This window comes from Nelumbo nucifera, chromosome 3, assembly GCF_055504915.1.
Source record: "Nelumbo nucifera cultivar China Antique chromosome 3, China Antique-T2T, whole genome shotgun sequence".
Lineage (NCBI taxonomy): Eukaryota > Viridiplantae > Streptophyta > Magnoliopsida > Proteales > Nelumbonaceae > Nelumbo > Nelumbo nucifera.
In genome coordinates, this window is record NC_142651.1 from 40,101,181 (window position 1) to 40,117,463 (window position 16,283).

At 40.0% G+C, this 16,283-nt stretch overlaps 1 protein-coding gene across 2 annotated transcripts; it reads left to right on the top strand.

The window, feature by feature from the left end:
- Nucleotides 1-1,361: 1,361 nt before the first annotated feature.
- LOC104604004 (glutamate synthase 1 [NADH], chloroplastic) lies at nucleotides 1,362-16,283 on the top strand. 2 transcript variants are annotated; one of them, XM_088901119.1, is made up of 23 exons: nucleotides 1,457-2,470; nucleotides 2,573-2,692; nucleotides 2,877-2,990; nucleotides 4,039-4,191; nucleotides 5,107-5,207; nucleotides 5,314-5,410; nucleotides 5,652-5,739; nucleotides 5,933-6,042; nucleotides 6,773-6,876; nucleotides 7,066-7,245; nucleotides 7,363-7,706; nucleotides 7,795-7,865; nucleotides 7,950-8,419; nucleotides 8,623-9,492; nucleotides 9,861-10,015; nucleotides 10,307-10,468; nucleotides 10,654-12,255; nucleotides 13,235-13,453; nucleotides 13,569-13,837; nucleotides 14,098-14,403; nucleotides 14,489-14,756; nucleotides 14,982-15,239; nucleotides 15,682-16,283. In XM_088901119.1, the coding sequence occupies exons 7-23, from the start codon at nucleotides 5,659-5,661 to the stop codon at nucleotides 15,946-15,948; spliced, it is 5,736 nt and encodes a 1,911-aa protein (XP_088757245.1). In that variant the 5' UTR covers nucleotides 1,457-2,470; nucleotides 2,573-2,692; nucleotides 2,877-2,990; nucleotides 4,039-4,191; nucleotides 5,107-5,207; nucleotides 5,314-5,410; nucleotides 5,652-5,658; the 3' UTR covers nucleotides 15,949-16,283. The 2 variants fall into 2 exon arrangements, with proteins under 2 accessions (XP_010266511.1, XP_088757245.1); XM_010268209.3 differs by lacking the exon at nucleotides 5,652-5,739 and having other exon boundaries at nucleotides 1,362-2,470.

Below are 16,283 nucleotides of genomic sequence, written 5' to 3' on the forward strand. Positions count from 1 at the left end.
ACTATTGGGGGTATTTTCATAATAAAAATCTTTAACCCATGCCTTTTTACATTTTCACTTGTTTTAAAAAGTCACTCACCCTTACAGATACAAATTTATAAATGGAAAGTTGATTAATTAGTGCACAAACCCTAAGGGTGTGTTTAATAAAGGGTGAGCAAATGGATAGGTTCTACATATGACCAAATGTAACTAACCTCGAACCCCTACCCAATTTGTTATAAGGTAGGGGTCTTGTCCCAATTTGTTACAAAGTAGGGTCTAGTTTCAAATTCTTGGAACCAACCCCCATCTAGGCTGGTTCCAGGGTCTAAGGGTTTACCCTACCTCAAGTTGACTCGATGAACCAACTTTGATTTGCCTTGGTGGAACTGGCCTAGTGGAACCGGCATTGAAATCGAATTTGTTTTGAAATAAACCCCAAAATACTTTTGAGGATGTAAATATTTAAACCTAAGCACTCATGGTTACAAAGGCTATGGTCTCACTTGACCATTGAATTAAGTGATTTGATCATTTGCTTTCATTTTAATATTTGAATGTATATAAAAAGTAATGTAAAAGTTAATATTTACAAAATTTAAATTATAATGATAAGTTTTGAACAATACATTAATATATCATGATAATCTATATATTAAATTACTCAATTTCATCAATAAAATTAGTGTAAGTTTTATACTATTGAAAGTCAAATTTTTATAAGAATATGTTTCATATTCTCAAATTTTTATAAGTTTTGATTCTAAAAACTTGAAACCAACCTCTATATAATAGGTTTCAGGTTTTTCCGTAGAACTAAACCGACCTATACTCACCCCCCTACTATACAAACCGGAGAGTGGTTCTTGTTTTTTCAGATAAAAATTAGGGGTGTACAAGTAAATAATCAAGAAAATGTAGAATAAATTGGAGAGGCAAATAAGAGGTAGAGTTTTTTTGCTTGATTCTTTATAGGATGAATTCGTAGGTAGAGCAGAGCAGATCTTGTACTCGTCTTCTGAAGGTAACACATCATAAATATTGGCGCGTATTTAACAAAAAAAGAGGGGCCACTGTTTGAATATATGGAAAGGTGCGGGGTGATATGGGTAATTCCACTTTTTAACCTGGTGCATTTTAGTTTACTGGGACGAGGCGCGGAGGCTCGGGACCGAGCCTGGGGGCGGCTAAAAAAGTAACTAGGTTCGGAGGGAGTTTCGTCCGTTAGTGGGGCCCACCATTAGCGGCTGTAGCGTGCCGCATAGTGCAAACATCCACGTGGCGTTGACAGAGAAACTGGAGCTGTCAATTCATTATAGCAAATACGTGGGACCCACATGCGCTCGCGGTAAATGAACGAAGAAGGAAGAAATTCATTCAGGGGAGGTGGTAGATGGGCTGACGGGGGTGGGGTGGGGTGGGGTGTGGAAGCCCAGAACCAAATAATCCGTTATAAATAGAGAGTTTCCCCTCGGCTGTGGAGACGAAGAGCAGGTTGTCGGTTGAGGGGAGGAGTCTCTCGCTCTCCTGCTTTCAAGCTCTTTTTATTTCTTTGTTATTATATTCTTGAATTTTGAGGCAACCATTTTCATTCTCATTTTCATTTTCATTTTCAACTCGTCGAAGAAACCAAACTTCTGCATATTTGGTCTAACATCGGTACCAAGCGATAGATCAGCATCTTTTCAGGGTGATCTCAGCAGAATTGGCGATGAAAGCTCAAGTTCTACATTTGAAAACCGTTCAGATCTGATAAACTAATCTGGTCCTTTAAAGTTTTAACTGCTTCAAAGATTTCTGTGGTTTGCTGAGCTAAATACTTTTGTTGTATCGTGAATACCAGGGAAGAGCCCGTTAAGGCGAAACTTTCGGTTTTGGCTTCTCAATAGGCTAGAACTTTTATTTCTCTCTCTCCGTCAGGGCTTTTGCTGATGATTTTCCTGATCGATCTTTGATCCGTTTTTCAGTTAGAGTTTCTCGAAGCAAAATCTGGTAACATCCTTGAAGGAAAGATAAATCGATCTATAGAAAAGAAACTCACTTTGTCTCCCCTGAAACGAGTTATTCTTTGAAAATCTCTTAAAAAATCTTGAGTTTTTTAGACATGTCAGCCGTTCCAGGCTCTGCCTTCCAACTTCAGACCAAGTCGGTCGTTCTACCTTCCCGTAACAGCCCGTCCTTGAGCCATCGAGGATGGAATGTCGCGGCTCCTTTGAGTCGCGGTACATCTTCATGCTCTGCGAAGACACGGCGTAATGCCGTGGAGAATAAATTCTTTGGGACGAGATTGCGTCAATTGGGTCCCGAAAGGCTTCATCTATGGCGATCAGACGGCCCTGGACGTTCACCAAAGCTTAGAGTCGTAGTGCGCTCGGCGTTCTCGCAGGTGCCGGAGAAGCCACTCGGTCTGTACGATCCCTCATTTGATAAAGACTCTTGTGGTGTTGGATTTGTAGCCGAGCTCTCCGGTGAAACAAGCAGGAAAACTGTAAGGCTTTTAAAAATATACCTTTTACGTTTTGGATTACGAAAGGTGGTTGATTTACTTGATTGTGCGACTGACTCTACATGGCGCTGTCCCCTTTTCCAGGTGACGGATGCGCTGGAGATGTTGATCCGAATGTCCCATAGAGGTGCATGTGGCTGCGAAACAAACACTGGTGATGGAGCCGGCATTCTTGTAGCTCTTCCTCATGGCTTCTTCAAGGAGGCACGTCATCTCTTTCTGTCTCTCTGTTAACACTGATTTTTATGATTTAACATGGTTCGGTTTTTATTGAGCACTATGGAATACTATGTCCAATTAATTTTGACCTGATTGAATTCCGTTGATTATAGTTTTCATCAGAATAGCCCTTTTTTATTGATTTTGTTGTTTGTTTTACCATTATTAGGTTGCTATGGATGTTGGGTTCGAACTACCACCACCAGGCGAGTATGCCGTTGGTATGTTCTTCTTGCCAACATCTGAGACTCGCAGGGAAGAAAGTAAAACAGTATTTACGAAGGTAATTCCTTTGCCAGTTTCGGAGGGATGTGCTTTTGCATGTACTCTGTTTTAACATTTACCAAGGGGAAGAGTTGTATTGGATAATTTATTTTTTCCTTCTCATTTATTTTGGCTTTTTCTTATAAATCTTCTTAGAACAAGATATTTATAAATTATAAGGATGAAACTACTAACAGTGAGAGTAGTCCTGTAGTTGGTTTGGATCTGGAGTTTATCTTGAGCTGACCAAGAATTAGAATTTCACATTTTTTTTGTCCATCTTCAAACTATGCACTCATTTGTTATCTGGTATGGGAATGTATAAAGATTATTGTCACCCATGTATTATTAGTTGGAACGGTCTACCCGTTAAATCTTTTAGTGAGTTAAAAACGAATCTGTAATCTTCCACGTAGCAACTTGTTTTGGGGTTTAGAAGAACCCACAGTTCCTATCTCCACTCCATTATCTATATGAGGTAAATTTCAGGCAAGAAAGCTTTGCCACTCGTCCAGAATAAGCTTCTTTTTGGGCATTTCTTTGACATTAAAGTTACAAGTTTGAACCGCTAACAGCGGTAACAGGTGGAGTATAGGGCTGGTGTTGGTTGGGAGTGAACATGTGGCTGATCTAGCAAATTTTGCTACTCGACTCTAATAAGAGACTTTTTACTACACATAGGGATATTTTAATTCTGTTGTGCATTTACATTATGTGTTTAGAAGTTGTCTTTTGACATGTGGCTGCTATCATATGCCATTTGGCAAATGATTCAAACGACTATTATTCCATGCATGTATCAAGGTTATAGACTTTCTGTGAAGGTGATTTTATGCTAGCATGCTGTGCAAAATACACACAATTTATTACTTCCTGAAAAGATTTTTATCTTCTTATATTCTTAGTTTCCTATTAATTTCTTGGTTTCTGGTGGATGGTCTTTTTCATTATGAAACTAAAAATCTAATTTATAATTTCATCTTCCTTACATTTGTTTTTGTTTAATTTTATTTCACAAATTCTCATTTTGATGTTTCTAAATAAACCTTTTGCTGGCCCACATGCAGGTTGCAGAATCTCTGGGGCATGTTGTTCTTGGGTGGCGTTCTGTTCCAACTGATAATACAGGATTGGGCAAGTCTGCTCTGCAGACAGAGCCTGTTATTGAGCAAGTATTTCTTACACCAAGTCCTAGATCAAAATCCGATTTTGAGCAACAGGTAGCTCTCTTGGTTATGTTGATTCGTTTATTTGAAATGCAGCTTAGCATCTTCAAAATTGGTTGTGCTGTTGTACTAGTAGTAGTAGCATTAGGATCATGATGATGATCTCTGAAGCATACTTTATGTTTCCATGTTTTGTTAATTGGCCCCATGTTCTTCCATTAACGGGCCTTCTCAGTTAGGAATTGTCTGAAGTAAAAATAGCTTATACAAATGTTCCCAATTATGTAATTAGGTGACTAACTGTGAGCTTTCAAACCAAGCACAACAGGAGGGGAAGGAGTAACATGTATTTAATTTTGTAATTTAATTTTTGGAGGTTGAGGACCATTCATTTGAAAAAGATTCAGAACCATCTCACAAGAAAAAAAGATAAAAGAAAATGACAACATAAGAACCATGATTCCCAGATGTGGAAACTGACATGGATTCGGATATGGGAAATTGGGATATGACTCCATTTCCTGAAAATTCCCAAACATGGATACAGGTGACGTATTCATACAATATACCTACACCATGCTTTTGCCCAATTTAATTTTCTAACATACACGATTTTATTAGTAGTATGATATATTAAAGTATAGCATTTTGCATTTAAGAGTGTTGATGCTATAGAATATATCTAGACGTGTCCAAACAGTATCTAGTGTTGGATCATGTACATAGTGTCCCATACCAGTATGCTAGGCATGTAGTATCTAAGCGTCATAGGACAGGAAAAGAAAATACAGGTTGAAACTGAATATTATTTTATTATAATTTTTTTTGAGAAAAAGGTAAAGTAATATATAATAATTATAATTTAGCCCTCCTTTCCCCATATAAAATGGAACCATATGATTATGCATCTGATACTACACTGGCAGTCTAGCTTAATTCAGGTGCTTTTCACTTTGGTTGTGTTTGCAGATGTACATATTAAGAAGGGTCTCAATGGTGGCTATCAGAGCTGCTTTAAACCTCCAGCATGGTGGAGTGAGAGACTTCTATATATGTTCTCTCTCCTCAAGGTATGCTCTCTGATAACCATTTGATATATTCTTGCCTGAGGAATTATGGTTCTTAATTTGATGGAGTTTTATGGCTGATCCTTTATACAATTCCCTTGTCTCACAGAACGATTGTTTACAAAGGTCAGCTAAAACCTGATCAGTTACAAGATTATTACTATGCAGATCTTGGCAATGAGAGGTTTACAAGCTACATGGCCCTGGTAAATATATTCCCCGTTCCCTTTGTTTTTTTCTCCACAAACTCCATACTTCAACAACGAGCAGCATGGGGAACTCGCTGGTAAAAATGGATGTAAGGTCAGAAGCAAGGTGTTCTAAGGGCATCGGAATTTGAAATGATTTCTTAACTACTCTTTTGATTACTGTTTCAATTTGGGTGCTGGATTGGATACCTTGGGTGAGTTGGTGAGAAACCTTATTATGGAGTAAACCATGTTGCAGAAACTTGATGCAGTTCTCCTCCCCATGGCCAATTACTGAGGATGAGAATTCCAGTTTGGAGGTGGAAAGGAAATTGTGTTTGGTCAAGGTAGCTTAGGTTTCTCAAAATGCATTGTATTGACTACTGATACATCCAAAGTTATATTCTTTATTAGGTGTCCTGAATGGAATTCATGTTTTTTCCCCTAAAGTTATATTCTTTATTAGGTGTCCTTCATTTCTATGAATGGAATGGATAAAACTGTGAGTAATATTATTTGGTTTATCTCATTGTTGTGCAGATACATTCCCGGTTCTCGACAAACACTTTTCCTAGCTGGGATCGTGCTCAACCCATGCGTGTCTTGGGCCACAATGGGGAGATCAACACACTTCGTGGCAACATAAATTGGTATTGACTACTTAGTTGATTGTTCAATGTCATATATTTATTTGATTATATTTATTTATTTTTCTGGATAAGCCTTGTAGTGTATAGAGATTTGGAGGTTGGTTGGTATCCTATTTAATTGGATATGGGAATGGACTAAATTCTTTATTGTGTTGAGGTGGACTTTGTCAATCTCATATTTAGGGATGGCAATTTCTCCCATAAAACTAGGGCCCCGCCCTGAATGGGGCGGATTTTCCCCGATCTTAAGCGGGGACGGGGAAAATATTCTTGCCCCGAATTGGGGACAGGGTGGGGACGGAGTTTGCATATAATTCCCCAAACTCGCCCTGAACCCAATGGCAAACTAGTAAAGTATTCATGGGTTTAGTATTAATTTCTAAAACACTTCTAAGTTACCCCCAAATTTTTAAAACCCTAGGATCCCATAATTTCATTTTTATAATACTCCCAAATTGTCATAATCCAATTCCTAAAATACCCCAAATTCCCATAACAATAAGATGTATTTTTAGGTGGTTGCATTGGGGTGGGGAAAATTCGGGGATTCCCCGTCCCTGATGGAGGGGGGGGGGTGGGTGCCCCGCCCAAACCCACCCCGCCACTGTGCCCTCGCCCCTACTCATATTTGAATGCACATGGAGAATCTAGTATTTAGAAGTCACTTTCTGTAACTTACATTTGTTACATTTAATTGGTGCTAATAATTTTACTTGTTTTTTACATTCAGGATGAAGGCACGTGAAGGTCTATTGAGATGCAAGAAGCTTGGCCTGTCAAAGAATGAGATGAAGAAGCTTTTACCAATTGTTGATGCTAGCTCATCTGATTCAGGTGAGACTTTAAACTGAACATTTTCCACTGCACTTGCTAATTTGTTTCCAGAAATGCATGTATACACATTACACGACATATATTTATCTAAAAAGCATATTCTTATGTTGGAGGAGGAAGAAAGGTGCTTGTTATATATTTATATTGACAACTTAGTATTTTCTATTTTAATGCATGTGGTTCTTGCAGGAGCTTTTGACGGTGTGCTTGAGCTCTTGGTTCGAGCTGGTAGAAGTCTTCCTGAAGCTATTATGATGATGATTCCTGAAGCATGGCAAAATGACAAGAATATGGACCCAGATAGGAAAGCCTTGTATGAATACTTCTCAGCTGTTATGGAGCCATGGGATGGACCTGCCCTTATTTCATGTAGGTCACAAACTTCTAGTATTACATGGTGTCACAAATTTCTCTCTTTTTTTTTAACTGGTATGTTATAAATTTCTCTTCATGCTTGAGCTTTTACTTGATATTAAAAATTTGCAGTTACTGATGGCCGCTATCTTGGAGCCACATTGGATCGTAATGGATTGCGTCCTGGTCGCTTTTATGTTACACATAGTGGGCGAGTTATCATGGCAAGTGAGGTTGGTGTGGTAGACATTCCACCTGAGGATATCTGCAGGAAGGGAAGACTCAACCCTGGAATGATGCTTTTAGTAGATTTTGAAAAGCACATTGTTGTGGATGATGAAGCCCTGAAGCGGCAGTATTCTCTAGCAAGGCCTTATGGGGAGTGGCTGAGTAGACAGAAGATAGAGCTCAAGGACATAGTTGATTCTGTTCATGAAGCTGATAGGGTTCCACCAGCTATATCTGGATCAGTGCCGGTGAGTCCAGTTAACTTTGCCTTTCAGTCCTTTCTGGATTTTGCTTTTTGGCAAATTCTAATAGTGGTTTAATTGTATTATAATCTAGGCATCTAGCCATGATGAGAACATGGAAAACATGGGTATACATGGATTAGTGGCTCCACTGAAGGCTTTTGGGTAAGTATCTTGCACATCCTTTTTGCCTACTGTCTTTGTTTTTTTGCCATTATCTAAGACTATTTCTTTTCTTGTCTGGTGCAGTTACACAGTTGAAGCCTTGGAGATGCTATTGCTTCCCATGGCAAAAGATGCTACTGAGGCTCTTGGTTCTATGGGAAATGATACTCCATTGGCAGTGATGTCAAACAGAGAGAAGCTCACATTTGAGTATTTTAAGCAGATGTTTGCTCAGGTTACAAATCCGCCAATTGATCCAATTAGGGAGAAGATAGTGACCTCCATGGAGTGCATGATTGGACCAGAAGGAGATTTGACAGAAACCACTGAGCAACAGTGCCATCGGCTCTCACTGAAAGGGCCTCTCTTATCCATTGAAGAAATGGAAGCCATCAAAAAGATGAACTACAGAGGTTGGCGGAGCAAGGTTCTTGACATCACTTATCTTAAAAGCCGTGGTAGGAAGGGTTTGGAGGAGATGTTAGATAGGATTTGTTCTGAAGCACATGAAGCGATTAAGGAGGGTTTTACAATACTCGTGCTTTCTGACAGAGGTAACCATTTTTCCAACTCAAGAAACATTCCAGAAAATTCTCTACTTGTAGCTGTAGGGCCTCAAGGAAACTAAAGTTTTAACTATATTAGCTGTCTTATATGTTCCCTTTGATAAACCTGATATAGGATCAATCTTTAGCTTCAAAAAATTTGATATTTATTACTAACATATTGAGGCTATTTTTCATCTGTTCTAATGCAGCTTTTTCACCAAACCGTGTGGCTGTAAGTTCTCTCTTAGCTATTGGTGCTGTCCATCATCATTTGGTGGAGAAGCTTGAACGTACTCGAATTGGTTTGATAGTTGAATCTGCTGAGCCACGTGAAGTTCATCATTTCTGTACCCTAGTTGGATATGGTGCTGATGCCATATGCCCATACTTGGCCATAGAAACCATTTGGAGATTGCAGATTGATGGCAAGATCCCCCCTAAAGCTAGTGGTGAGTTCCACTCGAAGGAGGAACTGGTCAAGAAGTATTTCAAAGCAAGCAACTATGGAATGATGAAGGTTCTTGCAAAAATGGGGATATCAACGCTTGCTTCTTACAAGGGAGCCCAGATCTTTGAAGCATTGGGTCTTTCATCGGAGGTTATCCAGAAATGTTTTGCTGGGTCCCCAAGCCGAGTTGAGGGTGCAACATTTGAAATGCTTGCTCGTGATGCACTTCGACTACATGAGATGGCGTTTCCAACCCGTGCTTTGCCTCCTGGAAGTGCTGAGGCTGTTGCATTGCCCAATCCTGGGGATTATCATTGGAGAAAAGGCGGAGAAATTCACCTTAATGATCCCCTTGCTATGGCAAAGCTACAAGAGGCTGCTAGATCAAACAGTGTGGCTGCATATAGAGAGTATTCCAAGCGCATACAGGAACTCAATAAGAGCTGCAATTTGCGGGGTATGCTGAAGTTTAAAGAAGCAAAGGTGAAGGTTCCTTTGGATGAGGTGGAACCTGCTAGTGAGATTGTGAAGCGGTTCTGTACAGGGGCCATGAGTTATGGGTCAATATCACTTGAGGCTCACACCACCCTAGCAATTGCCATGAATACACTTGGGGGGAAATCAAATACAGGTGATTTTGTTTATTGATCAATACTATATACTTTGGAGCAATCTCTGTACATCTAGATTATCTGACTATTTTAAGAGTTAGAAAATAAAAGTATTTTTAGAAAACCCGGCTGTTAATATAAATATTGTATCTAAAATTCATGAGGAATTTGGGAAGTCCTAAAACAGGGGCCTATGGCATAGCTAACCTGTCATACATGGGATCATATGTTTACAACCTATACCTTACTGCTTCATGGAAAAGTTAACAAGGACTGATTGGCTTTTAGAGTCTAGGGTTCAGGGGTGAGAGGGTTCCATGTGATTCTTAATTGATTTACTTAATACATGAATATTTTCATTTATTTACTGTATGATTTTTTACTGCAGGTGAGGGAGGTGAGCAACCATCTCGGATGCAGCCTCTTCCTGATGGTTCAATGAATCCAAAGAGGAGTGCAATTAAGCAGGTTGCCAGTGGGAGATTTGGAGTTTCTAGTTATTACCTTACAAATGCAGATGAACTACAGATAAAAATGGCTCAGGTAATTGTTTGGTATTATACATGTGTACTCTGATTGCTTCCTATATTTTGTACCTTAACACTTGAGGTTCAAATTTTCCTACTTTGCACCTCTATTCCTATTGGAACAGCAGTTCCTCTTGTTTATGGGTTTATCTTCATGGGCAGATGCTGCTGAGTCTGCAAGGCACCTGTGGGTGTCTTTGCAACTGATACCTGCCTCTGGCATTTGGTGAGGTTATATAAGAACTGGAGCTTTTTTTTCTTTGTGGGTTGAATTAATTCTGAAGTTAAGGCCTGCATTTTTGTACAGGGTGCCAAGCCAGGTGAAGGAGGTGAACTTCCAGGTCACAAGGTTATTGGAGACATTGCAGTTACCAGAAACTCTACTGCTGGTGTTGGACTCATCAGTCCTCCTCCCCATCATGATATCTACTCCATTGAAGACCTTGCACAATTAATTCATGATCTCAAGGTATACATATTTAATATTCTTATTTCTTTATGGTCCTTATGATTTTATTGTTGCTTCTGTAGGTGTAATTAGACTTCCTGGTAAAGCATCAAAATAACACCCCCAACTATAACTGAGCATTTAATTGTATTCATCAGGTGTAAACCATCTAACCGCTTGTATTTCTCTGTTCCAATCTTTTCTAGAATGCTAATCCTGGGGCTCGAATCAGTGTTAAGCTGGTATCTGTAGCTGGTGTAGGAGTCATTGCTAGTGGGGTAGTGAAGGGCCATGCTGAACATGTCTTGATCTCGGGCCATGATGGAGGGACAGGAGCTTCACGTTGGACTGGTATCAAGAATGCTGGGTTACCTTGGGAGCTTGGTTTGGCTGAAACCCATCAAACCCTAGTTGCCAATGACCTTCGTGGTCGAACGATTCTCCAGACAGATGGCCAACTTAAAACTGGAAGAGATGTGGTCATTGCAGCACTTCTTGGTGCAGAGGAGTTTGGTTTCAGCACTGCCCCTCTCATAACCCTTGGTTGCATAATGATGAGGAAGTGCCACAAGAACACATGTCCAGTGGGAATTGCTACCCAAGATCCTGTTCTTCGTGAGAAGTTTGCTGGAGAGCCTGAGCATGTCATAAATTTCTTCTTTATGCTAGCTGAGGAGGTCCGAGAGATTATGTCCCAGCTAGGATTCCGAACCATCAATGAAATGGTTGGCCATTCAGATATGCTAGAAGTTGATAAAGAAGTGGTTAGCAACAATGAGAAGCTGGAGAATATTGATCTTTCTCTACTACTCAGACCTGCTGCTGACATTAGGCCAGAGGCTGCACAGTACTGTATCCAGAAACAGGATCATGGCCTAGACATGGCTTTGGACAACAAACTGATAGCTTTATCCACACCAGCTCTGGAGAAAGGTCTTCCAGTATACATCGAAGTTCCGATCCGTAATGTGAACCGTGCTGTTGGAACTATGCTGAGCCATGAAGTCACTAAACGCTACCACATGGCAGGTCTTCCTGCAGATACCATCCACATCAAGCTCGGTGGAAGTGCTGGTCAGAGTCTTGGAGCATTCCTCTGTCCTGGTATCACACTTGAGCTTGAAGGTGACAGCAATGACTATGTTGGAAAAGGATTATCAGGTGGAAAAATTGTAGTCTATCCTCCAAGAGAAAGCCAGTTTGATCCAAAGGAGAACATTGTGATTGGCAATGTGGCTCTTTATGGTGCAACAAGTGGGGAAGGATATTTCAATGGGATGGCAGCTGAGAGATTCTGTGTGCGTAATTCAGGGGCCAAGGCAGTTGTTGAAGGAGTGGGTGATCATGGGTGTGAATACATGACAGGTGGGACAGTTGTTGTTCTTGGTAAAACTGGGAGGAATTTTGCTGCCGGTATGAGTGGTGGGATTGCCTATGTTCTTGATGTTGATGGGAAGTTCCAATCTCGATGCAATCTTGAACTGGTAGATCTTGATAAAGTTGAAGATGAAGAGGATATTATGACATTAAGAATGATGATACAACAACATCAGCGCCATACAAACAGTGAGTTAGCTAGAGAAGTCCTTGCCAACTTTGAGAATCTTCTACCAAAGTTTATTAAGGTAGTCCCTAGAGATTATAAGCGGGTTCTTGCAAACCTAAGGGCAGAACAAGCTGCCAAAGATGCCAAGGAACGGGCTGCCAAAGAAGCTGAGGAACAAGAAGAAGCAGAGTTGATGGAGAAGGATGCTTTTGAAGAACTTAAGAAGTTGGCAGCAGCATCCTTGAATGATAAAGCAAGTCAGGTAGCTTAATTTTTTATTCAGCTTTCTGCAATTTTCCTTGTTTCTTACTTGATTACAATTTGTTCTTTTAATATATAGTAGATTATCCTGCATGTAAAATGGATATCCTGATCTTACCAGACAGAATGTCTTGGATGTTTTTGTAGTGGAAATATCACAAGTTTATCTTCTTCATTTTATAGAGCTTTTTTTTTGTTCAGCTTTGATGTGCTTGAGCTAAACTGTTATTGCCCGAGTCAAAAGTGGCAGGTAGCGTTGTTTAATCTTAAAAGATGTTATTGACCTTTTCCTTTGTTATTGCACTATAATGTTGCTCATTCAAGTTAGCATGGCTTGAGTGTTGTTACCTTTTTCTTTAATGCAAAGTACTACTCTGTTGACTTTGGAGATGTATGAAAATATGCATAAAAGGAAGCCATGAAAAAGAAGTTGCCATGCAATGTGACCATAGGCACCAGAACAAAGCAAAACATATAGTAAGAGGCACTTCCTTGAAATCCTTGTGACGATCAATTATGACTATGCCTTAAGATGACTTTGACCGAAAATGCTCAACTTTTATTGTTGTGATGTTTCTTTCACCCCAGATCACCAAAATGGTTACCTGAAAGGATGCTCAATAAACTTTTATATTTGTCATTCTGTTCAATTAAATTCCAATTTGTTAACCTTCAAATAATATTCTTTTTCTGGTAAAGTTTTTTTTTTTTTTTTTTTTGGTAAAGGTTTTTGTAGTTTTCAAACCTCTAGCCATTTGCTTCATTCAACGAAAGTTCAGTTGTTTACATATAATCAATGTTATTTATGGAATGTTTATTTTTGTTTCTAGAGAGCCAGCAGCCTTCAGTTTAGTAAAAAAATTGCAATGTTCTCTTTGGAAACTGTGTAAACTCTTACTTGTTATGAACCTGTTATAGATTAAAGCTTGTCTTATTTACTTGTTTGTCAATAGTCTAAAAGGAGTTTGGGGTATTTGCAGAAGGTGGAAAAGGCAGTACAATTGAAGAGGCCAACTAAGGTTGACAATGCCATCAAGAATGGAGGCTTTATTGCTTATGAACGAGAAAGCATTTCATACAGAGATCCTTCTAATCGGATTAGTGACTGGAAGGAGGTTATGGAAGAGCCAAAACCAGGCCCACTTTTAAACACCCAATCGGCTCGTTGCATGGACTGTGGAACTCCCTTCTGCCATCAGGTAGCAACGGCTTGCATATATAGCCAAAGTTCAAATTATTATTATATCCCCTTTAGCTTGTTAGGCAACAGTCTTGTCTTGCCCAAAGTGTTCACTTGTTGCTTCTCGTATACAGGAGAATTCTGGTTGTCCTCTTGGGAATAAGATACCGGAGTTCAATGAATTGGTGTACCAAAATAGGTGGCGTGAAGCATTGGATCGACTTCTAGAGACAAATAACTTCCCAGAGTTTACTGGTAGAGTGTGCCCAGCACCTTGTGAAGGTTCTTGTGTACTTGGTATAATAGAGAACCCCGTATCCATCAAAAGCATAGAGTGCACCATCATCGACAAGGCCTTCAAGGAAGGGTGGATGGTGCCACGACCACCCCTTAGAAGAACTGGGTATGCCTTCCTCTTCTAGTCATGGAAATATCGATATTCTCAATATCCATAAAAAAATGGAAATATCATCTATTGCTTGGTTTATTTCCTATGATACCGATATTCTCAATATCCATATCTGCCAAATTTGAGGCACTCTTGCAATTTTCCTTTTTTTTTATACCGTTACACTTTTTCATGATGATATTATTGTTTATAGGCACATCTTCTATTTTTCACAAATATCTGAATGGAAAATCAACTCGTATCTCTAAATGCAGGAAGAGAGTTGCTATTGTGGGTAGTGGACCAGCGGGCTTGGCTGCTGCAGACCAGTTAAATAAAATGGGCCATTTAGTGACAGTGCTTGAACGTGCCGACCGGATTGGAGGACTAATGATGTATGGAGTTCCCAATATGAAGGCTGACAAGGTGGACGTTGTTCAAAGGCGTGTCAATCTTATGGCTGAAGAAGGTGTCAATTTTGTGGTGAATGCTAATGTTGGAACAGATCCATTGTACTCCATTGATCGGCTTCGTGCAGAGCATGATGCTATTGTTTTGGCCTTAGGAGCTACAAAACCAAGGTAAAATCACAATTCTAACCATTATCAAGATAGCTAGGCTATGGTGATAACACATTGAAGATCTCTTATAATTGTGGTCTTGCAGAGATCTTCCTGTTCCAGGACGGGAGCTGAAGGGAGTCCATTTTGCCATGGACTTTCTTCATGCAAACACCAAAAGCTTGCTTGACAGTAATCTCCAGGATGGGAACATCATATCTGCTAAGGGGAAGAAAGTGGTGGTCATAGGAGGTGGTGACACTGGTACAGACTGCATAGGGACATCCATTCGCCATGGTTGTACCAACATCATAAATCTTGAGCTTCTTCCACAGCCACCGCAGACTAGGGCTCCGGGCAACCCTTGGCCACAGGTTCGTCACTTTCCTATATTCTTCTTAACAGCCAAACGTATTTAGTTGATAACAAAATTAATCTATTGAAAAAAATTAAAATTATTAAAAGGAGCTCAAGCCTTGAGGCTTATAGGGTCTCTATGCAATCTCTGGCTTATAGATCCTTTATCTATTGAGCTTGTTGTTGTCTTCCTAGATGACTGTCTAACTAATTAATACTTCGTTTTTTTTGGTCGTTTTTAGTGGCCTCGCATATTCCGTGTAGATTATGGACACCAGGAAGCAGCTACCAAATTCGGGAAAGATCCAAGGTCCTATGAGGTATTGACGAAGCGGTTTTTGGGAGATGAGAATGGAGCAGTGAAAGGACTTGAGGTGGTTCGAGTTCGCTGGGAAAAGGATGAAAGTGGAAGGTTCCAATTCAAGGAAATTGAGGGCTCTGAGGAGATAATTGAAGCTGACCTGGTTCTCCTTGCCATGGGTTTCCTTGGTCCTGAGTCGGTAAGTACACTTACTTTTTGTGCATCTTATAATTAATTAGGGGGTTCGACTATGATATGGGAAAAATAACTAACCAATAAATTGAAATCACAAACGTGGAAGCAAATAAGGTGTTTATTTATCAAAATTCATGGGTGGGTTTTGATTGGTCAAAACTCTTTCCATATCATATCTTTTCTACATATTTTGATTAGAGGGATGATATATACCAAGGTGCCTCATACCCTAAAAGTAGGTAATGTATACCAGAGGCACTGAATTGGGGGAGGTACGCACCTTGGTGTTGCTTTGCTTCGCCAAAATGATCTGTTTTTCTGATCCTTGTTGAGTTAGGCTTTTGGAAATCGCATTTCATTAATGCTTTACCAGTTAAAAGAGACTCGCCCAGCTGCGTCCTGTGTACCGGGGACTTACCCATGTTTGTATTGATTAATGTTTCCAGACAATTGCGGACCGGCTAGGCTTGGAAAAAGACAACCGGTCAAACTTGAAAGCAGACTATGGAAAATTCTCAACTAATGTTGAAGGGGTCTTTGCTGCCGGGGACTGCAGACGTGGACAATCACTGGTGGTCTGGGCAATCTCGGAGGGGCGACAAGCCGCGGCTCAGGTGGACACGTACCTGATGAGAGATAGCGACCCCGGCACAAGTGATAGCCAGGACGTCCAGAAACAACAAGACAGCAGTCGACTCACTCTAATGACATAGGCGACCTCTCTGCTCTGGTTCGGTTCTTACTTTTCAGATCGATCAAGGAAAGAAGAAATTTGATTATACATGGATTGCCTGTTGAGTGGGCCTTTAGGGGGCGTGCCGATAAAGTGGCATTCAGGTGGTTTTTATGTCTCTTGGAACTGAGAAGAGGTGGCATTGTGGGGGGTGTTGGTATTTTGTTGCGTTTAGTCTTTTTATGTTTTATTTAATCCCCTCCAATTCTTAGGGAAAGTCGTAATGCTTTTGCTATATTTTACATGAAATAATGTACAGTTCGTTTTGTTTGGCCTATTTATAAATTATATATGGCTAAGTTTTTTCTTTTTTAA

Excerpts from the sequence above, each read along its gene's own strand:
- LOC104604004 (XM_010268209.3), top strand. The coding sequence starts at position 2,087 with ATGTCAGCCGTTCCAGGCTCTGCCTTCCAACTTCAGACCAAGTCGGTC. Across the intron at positions 2,471-2,572 it reads GTGAAACAAGCAGGAAAACT|GTGACGGATGCGCTGGAGAT; the intron begins GTAAGGCTTTTA and ends CCCCTTTTCCAG. Across the intron at positions 2,991-4,038 it reads GTAAAACAGTATTTACGAAG|GTTGCAGAATCTCTGGGGCA; the intron begins GTAATTCCTTTG and ends GCCCACATGCAG.